The following is a 9,646-nucleotide window of genomic DNA, read 5'->3' as shown; positions in this document are numbered from 1 at the left end:
AATTTATTTATCTTTCAGAGGGCGAATTGTTGTGGAATATTTCTGGACACCCGACTAATTGACTGCAGTACTGAGGTAGGGAAATACACTTGGCTTCTTATCGTGTTATTGAATTGTGTTGACTTATTTGTGTTTCATATGACCAAATTGTGAACGTGACTTGATTCGTGGTTGTTGATTACGCTATGATATGGTTGACTGAACTGTTCGTGTTGAGTGTGTTATCGCAACTTTTGGTAGCCGGCATGATTTCATTCATTGATATACATATTGTATTGCATTGTTTACTGTTGAACATTCATATGCATTGGAGATGGAGGATGTTGAGGTGATGTGGTGTGGTGTGGTGATGATGATGTTGTGATAAGGCCCAGGCGGGTTCTGCAGGACTTGCCCTAGTGTCCTCAGCTGCGAGCTGGCAGATCGGCTACGGTCGATATATATAGTCTACCGGGGATCGGTATGGCTGGGTTGTCCTGGTTATGAGTTATGAGATATGAGTTGAGATGGAGGTGGAGGAGACGGAGGAGCATGCATATCATATTTTGTTGTTTCATTGTTTTCCCTACTCAACCTCGTGGTTGACCCTGTGTATTCGTGAATACCTGTGATGACCCAAATATTGGCGAGCAGACTTGACAGGTTTAAGAGATAGAACGGGAGCTTGGTGGGCGTGAGACACTGGATCAGAAGACTTAGTAGTTAGAGCATCATTTAGAAGACTTTCACTTTTACTTATGTTAGTTCTTTGTATTTTGACGTTAAAGAGGTTTTGTAATAATGAAGTTAAAAATAATTATATAATTTTGCCTTGGAGTTTAATTTGTTATTCACTACCTCGGGAAACCGAGATGGTAACAGTCCGGTTTATTAGGGAATGTCTTGCTAAAGGCTCCTTCATAAACCGAGGTGTTACAATATCTTGAGCGTGGCAGCGTTCCATCCCTCTTGCCCCCATAGGATCGTTTTGATTTAAGGAAATCAAGAGCCGAAGCTCTGATACCATATGATGTAAAATCAGATCCGACATAATAAACTTGCAGCGGAATTACGTAACTTGTTTTGTATTTTTGTGATTGAAACGAAATAGTAGCAAAATAACAAAAAGAACGGAAATGAAAGAGATATTTAGTCCGTTGTTCTACCTCGAACCCGGTGCTAATAACGAAGAGATTGGAGCCCAATCCTCAACCGCCAATTCGAAGTACAATCTCGAATTTTGTATACAAACTGATCGGGAATGATCAAAAGCTTGCAACGGTTTTTGTGTTTATATTAAACATCAATTTCATAATCTTAAATCTGAAAAATACAGCAGCACATCTCGCCTTATATAGGCTTGATCAGAATATTCTAGGTTATACAAATGATCTTCTAAAAGATCTTATTCTTGCTAAATAAGAAAACTAAAAGATAACATAATTTAAAGAGGAAATAACAACTAATTATTTGATAAAATAGCAGCAGCATATAATCTTTTGATCTCGTTTCCTTAGCTTGTAACGTGGCCAGCTATAACCGAGTTCATTTGCATATCCGAATTCTTTTGCAACAATCCCGTAGGATTTGGACAGCTGAACTTAAAACAGACATATCTCATTCGTTACTCAACCAAATCAAGCATAAGACCACTCGTTGGAAAGCTAACATCACGAGCTTTCATTTCCAATTGATTTCAGCGTAAAACAAGTCATAGATTATGAGCTATTAAGCTTTAAAAATAGCTGAACGAATCTGAAACTTCAGGAACGCCATGAACATTCTTGTTTCTTGCATATCAACATTTTATCGTGCATCAATATCTAACTTTTATAATTTTTGCAAATACGTAGCTAACGATATTTAGCGCGTAAAACACGCGTTGGCAAACGTGAAAAAGGAAAGTGGTAGAGTGAAGTTGAATGGAGAAAGTATATACCAATGAAGGCTTGGACTGGATTCTACTTAGAACTAGCCAACAGGCCCATCAAGTGCGGATCGGATTGGTTCGGGTTCGAGTCATTTGGTTTATAAGCATCCACCTGGTTCAAGTTCATTTCGGGTGTAATGACGAGGTCGGGTCTAGGCATGACATTGATCTCGGATCCTGCCTAGATCCTTGGGTTTCAAACCCAACCGGGTCAAATTTGGATCGCAATATCTTGGATCTAGTGGATTACGAGAAATTCACGCGGTATCCCTGAGGTATGACATTTTGCACGAATTATGAAATACACGTGTTTATGAGCTCAGAAAGTGACGACTTTTTTTTCAAATCGATTATCTTTCTGAGTACTACGATTTGAAGAGACATTTGTCGAGTTTGAAACTCATGAGTCATGACCAAGAGATATGGTCACTCCAAGTCTGTTTGGTCAAAAAATCTTTGACATAAAAAAACTCCTATACACGAGATCAAAATACGACAATTTTTTTTTCTCAAATCGTAGTGCTATGAAAGATGATTGAATCGGAAAAAAAAAGCCACTTTCTGAACTACGAGTTATGGCCTCTTAACGTTTTCCCGATCAAAAATAAAAAATTTGGGTATTTCGTACAAAATGTCAAATCTCAAAGGTACCGTATGAATTTTCAAAAAAAAAATATAAAAATACCCCTATTTTTCTCAATGTTTTTTTAAAATCGGATTTTCTAACAGAGGGCACAGGATAATAATTTAATTAGGGAAATATTGTTGAGAATATTTCATGATAAGTTAGTGTTGAAACTCATATTTACCATAATTAGTGTAATAATCTTGAAAATCTTCTCCTATTTAGCTTATTATCACGTGCCCTAAGAGCACATGTTAGAAAAACACTTTAACAATATTCACTTTAATACTTAATACTCCGTATCTAAAAAGCCCCCCTTTTATCAAAAGAATATGTGATATATTTAATCTAATCCAGATTCTACGGATTCACATATGGAGATTGCCCCCGCTGTCGGTAGGGATACTCCTGGTCAACACCAAAAAGTATGAGAATTCCAGATTCTATAACTTTAAACCGGATCTGAATTCACTAAATGACATAAGATTCTTGATCTGGATCTTATGAGTCTGTTTGGTTTAGTTTTTTAAGTTTAGAAACAGAAATAACAAATTGATGTTTCTTTTTTTATGGGCAAAACCATGGTATTTGAGTTTTTGAGAATCTACCGTTAGTTTTTAAATTTATGATATATTAGTTGGAAAGCCCGTGCGATGCACGGGGCTCCCATTAGGATTATCTGTTCAAATATATTCTTAAGTTGATAAAAAAGTCCAACTATGTTAAATCATTGATGAAAAAACATTTCATAGTTGGTATAGTTGATCACCGATGAAATATTAGTGCTTTTACCATAAAAGTTTTGCCATTCAATAGTATAACATCAAGTGACTTAGTTATAGTATGTATAATTAATTAGCTTTTGCGTTGTTGCATAGAATGCACGGAGCAACATCAGCTAGTAGTTTATGGCATCATTAAAATCGGTAGGTTACCAAGTTAGTATTTTATGGCAACGCTTTGGTTCGTTATCAGGGTCTTGTAATAGAAAACTATTAAATTTAACAAAAAAAGGCAAACCATGCTGAAAATGAGAGTAAACAAAATTTCGTGGGGTGGTTTAGATGAGATTGAGATATCATCAATTCTCATAACAAAAACGCAACGAAAATGTTGACATTTGGTAATTACTATATCAGTTATATAAGTTTATAAGTTTCACATATATAGTTAGATTATTGAGTTACTATTCTTATAGTCTCATGCACTATTGGTTTTTAACCGAAATAGTCTTTGCCTATTTACAGTTATTACTACTTATCCTCAAATGTTTCGTGCAAAATATATAATACGATACCTAATTTGGTTTTGTGAAAACTTCTTTGTTATGTGGCCTTGATACATTTGGTCTCTATTATCGACGAGAATTTAATCCCTCGGATGACATTATTATATTGTTCTTGACGCTTCATCGTAAAGCTGAGCATTATTAAAAACTGGTTTTAGCATATAGATTCCAACATAATTAAGTGATTATCCCCGACTCTTGTTTATTGTCTAGCGTAGCATGGCCTCAATGTATATTGTCTCCGCTTAAGAACGAAATGAGTCTTTGTATTCGAGGAAGTCATTCCTATGCTCGGGTTCAGTTGCTTTTGCCGACTTTAAAACTCGTAATTATCTGCTATTCTACTACGAATTTTCCAAAGCGATTGATAATAAGATAAGTCTCGTTAGATAGTCCTCTTACGAAGTTAATATTTCTAAACAACATAACTGACATACCACACTTGGTAGAACATACCATTATAAGTTATATTAAAAAATTCATCATGTATACTCGATCCCTTCTCTTTATAAACATCTTCTCCATTGATTCTCAGGGGTCAAACGTTTTGACCATTAACATGTCAAAACTCATGGTCAACCTACTTCATTGACGATTGTGCAAATTAAAAGCAATACAAAAGATTATTGTGAAGAGGATGACGTACATTTAGTGTGAAATTCCTTAGGATGATTTAAAATTCAGTTTGAGCCTGAAACTTTATTTATATTCAATGCATCCAAGATAAATGCAATATAATTGGACATTTGTGATAGATTTGCCTTTTTGATAAAATTTGTTTTTTTTCTTATTGTAGAGCTAACAATTTCTTATGTGGAAACTGACATTTATTTTGAATTAATTGTCTATTTATTCCATTTCTCATGATTATGGAGTATATACATACTTTGTGTTACAAAGTCTAATTGCTAATATTTATTCTGAATCAATAGCTATTTATTCTATTAATCAAGTTTATAAAATTTTAAAAAGAATTTGAGATTAACTTCTAACAAACAGGGGCTGAAACTTAAAATTGGATAACATAAAAAAAATGTCAAGCGTAAAGAGTATCACATGCATTTATACTTGTATACTTCGTATTATAATTATAGCTTGAGCCTAACTATATTAGTATATTGGCTTGACTCATCACATTATATCCTCAAATGCTACACTCGTATTAACTTCAATTATATTAATTCATTTGACATATCTATTTTATTCTAAGGCTTGTTGAATGTTTTTTAGTCTCAAACTAACGACTGGTAAACCGTCTGATAACCAAGAACCACTCTGTATATCTTAGGTAAAACGGATACGGTAGTTGCTTATTGCATTACATTGTGACATCTCTCTTATTTAAAGGCTTGGTTATTGAAAACTTTGATATATATCTATACATGCATAGTTTGAATCCTTCTAATATTAAGATTGATCATAGTTTAATTTATCATAATAACTTTACTAAAATTCGTTTTCAGTATTAAGAAATCTAATTTTCTTAGGATAATTTTATTTATTAATTTTTTTTCGAAATATAATCTTGTTAGGATTTCTAAAAAAGTTGGACTCTATAATATCGTAATTTTTTTTGAAAGATACTCTTGTTAGGATTTCTAAAAAAGTTGGACTCTCTAATATCGCTTGAAAAGTTTCTGCTTTATATATATGTATTGATTGATTTGATTAAAAAGTATTTTTATGTCCAAAAATACTCTGAAAAGCAAGGCTTAACCAATTAACAACCATTGTTTCCAATATTATTAGTGTACAAAGATACATTATGTATGTGTAAAACTCTTGCGATTTCTACACAAATTGGTAGTATGAATGTACGATGACGGAAATATACAACGAACAAATGCCATAAATGAAACCCAAAGAATGTCATGTTAACGATGAATAACAACGGGAGGAAACTCAAATTTTTCGGGGAAGAACGGAATCGCGCACGGCTTCTTCACAAGATCATGGTAAAAATCATACTCGGCCTCATAATCATGCGAATTAAGTTCCTTTGTTTGATTAGTATGGTAATGATGTCTAGTCACATTCGATTTCCCGAACCCAAACAAATTGACTCGATCGCATAACCCCAACGCTAGCGTCACGGCTTGCATACCCGAAGAATAATGGAACCAAACACCATCATGCGCATCGTACCATTTCTCATACGTCTTGTTAAATAATCCTTCATTCGCAAACCGTTTCAAAGAGTAGTACTTCACAAGCCGAGCACATATCATGTCGAATCGCTGGTCCGTGACAATTAAGGGCGATTCATGAGACGAGTTACAAATTACGTAATCTAGAAATTGTACGGGTTGACACATGTACATAACAATCGGGACGTTAGTCCCGTACGGATGACAAAAACATTTCTTTTCTCTTGCACAAAGATGTAAGACGTTGCTATTTACGAACGAGATACTCGTCTTGGATCCGACATTTTTTGGATACGATCCGATCTGAGCATTATTTAACCGAATCACGGTTTCATGGGAATCAATTAATTCTCCATATTCCTTATTCAACAAAATTCCACTATTTCCAACTACAGCACATGACGAGTACTTTTTCTTAGTACCTGATATCGGAATTTTCACTTTGTTGATTAATTCCGTCATAATCTCAGGTTCGAATCTCCGTTTCCCAGCCCAGTCCGTTAAGGACTCCGTAAACCTTTTTCGTAACCAGGCTAATACTGTTGGACGGATGCTCGCAATTACGCTTCTTGACATTGGAATACGATCTTCGTCGCTGCACGATTTAACCCATTTTCGGACGGTAAAATTAAAATTAACCTGCTGTAGCAGTTGCAGAATTTCGTTGCTTGATTTCGGTTCACTCTCGTCAATTTCAGCTAATTCGAGTAATGTAGAGTTGAACAATGGGAAATCCAATGGTTGGCTTTTCTCACAGTGATACCCGTTTCGGACTGCAACCCGAAAACCGAATGTTGTAGCAGCTACAATGAGCAGTAGCAGAATAAACTGTGGTTTTACTGATCTTTTCATTGCTGATGAAAAGATAGCATCAGACTTTTGTATTATTGTGTAGGCTATAGTTTTAGGTGATTTATTTGAATAGATTGTATTTGGAATTTGAACCATGTTCTTCACCATTTCTTCTAAATATTCAAAACATAAAATTTGGAGGAAAAAAAAAAAAATAAGATGGGGTTCCTTAGGGGGAATTAATGGAAGTTTTTTATAGCATAGTTAGATGAAGAGATTGTGATCAACAAGTGATTTATATAAGAATTGAGACCTAAGGATTCAGGGAAACGGTCTCTCCAAAGTTTTTGTGCATACAAATACTATAGTTTAAGTAGATAAATTTTGATAATATTTGTCTAATAGTGATATGACAGTCGATGTGAGACCATATTAATAATGTCGTTTATATAGTGAGATTAAACCTCTAGACAAGTCTACAAAGTCCATAATTTCAACAAAAATTCCAATTTTAAACAAATTCTAGTTTTTTAAATTTACAAATTTATATGCAATTTATTTTACATTTAAACAAATAATTTTCCGAGTGATTTACATAAAATTGATTTTTTTTTAAATTACTTCATTTGCATAACTTATGGCTTTAATCTCGCCATTTACCAAAGTTAAGGAGCTCCATTACCACTTTTATGATAAAAATTTCCGAGATCTCTTCCTCCTTCTCATTAACTATAACGTTTCTATTTAACTTTTTGCGGTCCTTAATATGATATTTTCTAAATGATGCAGATGATAATATTTTGTACGGAGTATTAATCAAAAAGCTTATATATTCGACATATTTATTGGTTAACAAACTATTCTTTAATTTGGCATTTACCTCTTTAAAAACTCATCAAAAATACATATAGGCTCTACCATAAGGATATGATGTAATACATTCGATATGCGTAATCCTCTTTTCCTTTACCTTCATGGTTAGAAATTTAGAACTAGTTAAGTAGTTATGCTCCATTAGTGGATGCATTGTAGTTTGTAACATGTCATCAATCTTCATATAATCATTGTGTATATTTTATGAATTATTAGTTCAAAATCTTCATTAGCCGGCAAAATCCATGTTGATTTAAAAAAGAATGTAGATTATGGAATTTTCTAGGTATGTCAAATGTCTAATGTATTAGGTTTTACAGTACAGCTAATGAAAAGCCATCTTTTTAATTAGATAAGTTAGAAGATAATTCGTTTTTTGTACGTAGTACTCCGTATAAATTATCGTCAATTATAATTTTCTCATTGTTCGAGTTGTATTGTGACTTGTGACATTGTAAATCGAGTGTATCTAGAAAATTTCGTCCACGGAAGAAGCCACCGTGAACGTATATGAATAAAGCTTATAACGGGATCTCCAAAAACGAGTCAATTCGGCTTTAAACACTCATTTACGGAGTATTAGCCTAGAGGTTGTTCAAAACGTGCTTGTTAGTGGGAGAACCTTAAACTACATGTCATTTGCTTGACCAAATCAATAACAATTATCTTCCTGTATCATCGTTTCCAGGTAGGCCTGAAAGGTGTTTATGGGGATTTAATATATGATCTCAAATCTCAATCCCTCATGTTACAACACACACAAAAAAAAAAAAAAAAAAAAAATATAGTCCATTTGAAGAACCAACGCCCTTATTTTGATCACTTGTTGACTGTCTAAGACTCTAAGGGGTGGTGTGGAAAGACACTCCCAGGACATTCCACCCACGTTCTGTTGACATTTTTTTTCCCGGATGACAAGGATGTGCGTAATATTTTAACCAGCACAAGGTGTATATTGGGTAAATAACTCAAATTAAGTACATTAGGTCAACCATCTTTTTGACTAGGATGACATACTCAAAATTTAGAAAGTATGATTTGTTGCTCTTTAAGATTTGAACTCGAGACCTGATAATTTCACCCAACTTTTAAATAACGGGTTTTCTATCCTATGCCCACTGGGCATAGGTCAAGAAAGCAAAAATAGAAAGATTTAAGAGCATCCACATTGAAAAGTATGTACTCTTCCTCTTATTTTCTTTCTTTCCCACTATTTTTTTGACACCTCACATCCTCTTTCATCCAACTCATTTTCCACTATCTCCATCCTCCTTCTATTTTTTTTCCCATATCAAAGAGGATCCTCTTTAATTTCTCTTTCATATTTTAATTCTTTTTTAATATTAGTTGATGTGATAATTATATAAAATAAAATGCATATGCAATAATTTGATAGGGAGTGGACACAAGGGCCAAGGTTGTACTTCCTCTAAAAATAGAGGAAGTCTTCCTCTTTCAAAGAGGATGTTAAAATTAATCCCACATTGAAGAGGATATCCTATTAGAGGAGAGAAGGTGCTAAGAGCATCTCCAATGGTTAAGCAAAAGGACTTGCCTGCAAATAAAAAAGTTTTCAAGCTACTTGCGTAACCATTGGAACACTTTGTATGTACTAGCTTAAATTGAGCTAGTAGCTAGTAGCTCAAATGGGCCCACAAGAAAAAATCTACCAATTAAAACAACACTTAAATATTTTTAATTTTTATTTTCTAGGTAAAATAAGTAACACAAATTCTTGTTTGTGACGGCACATATCCGTCACTCTTGAGTGACGGATACCATTTTACCTCACAAAGTACCCACTTTTTCTCTCTCTGCAACACTATTCATGTGGTCCCCTTTCTCCACTAACCCATTTTGTTACCATTTTATCTCACAAAATATCCGCCACAAATGGTAACCCGTCACAAGGGAGACCAATTGAATAAGTAAATGTATTAATTAAAAGAGTGTTGTGGAAGGTAGTTGACATATGGTGCATGTAAGCCACCACACTAAGCTAGTAGCTTACC

The 9,646-nt window shown here is 34.0% G+C and overlaps 1 protein-coding gene across 1 annotated transcript; it reads right to left on the bottom strand.

Moving 5' to 3' along the window:
* Positions 1 to 5,690: 5,690 nt before the first annotated feature.
* On the bottom strand, positions 5,691 to 6,929 carry LOC141590061 (beta-1,6-galactosyltransferase GALT29A-like). Its single transcript, XM_074410676.1, has one exon. The coding sequence runs from the start codon at positions 6,927 to 6,929 to the stop codon at positions 5,697 to 5,699; it is 1,233 nt and encodes a 410-aa protein (XP_074266777.1). The 3' UTR covers positions 5,691 to 5,696.
* Positions 6,930 to 9,646: the final 2,717 nt, after the last annotated feature.

This window comes from Silene latifolia, chromosome 1, assembly GCF_048544455.1.
Source record: "Silene latifolia isolate original U9 population chromosome 1, ASM4854445v1, whole genome shotgun sequence".
Lineage (NCBI taxonomy): Eukaryota > Viridiplantae > Streptophyta > Magnoliopsida > Caryophyllales > Caryophyllaceae > Silene > Silene latifolia.
Note: the sequence above shows the minus strand (reverse complement) of the source record. Positions and strands in the feature narration are given on the sequence as shown.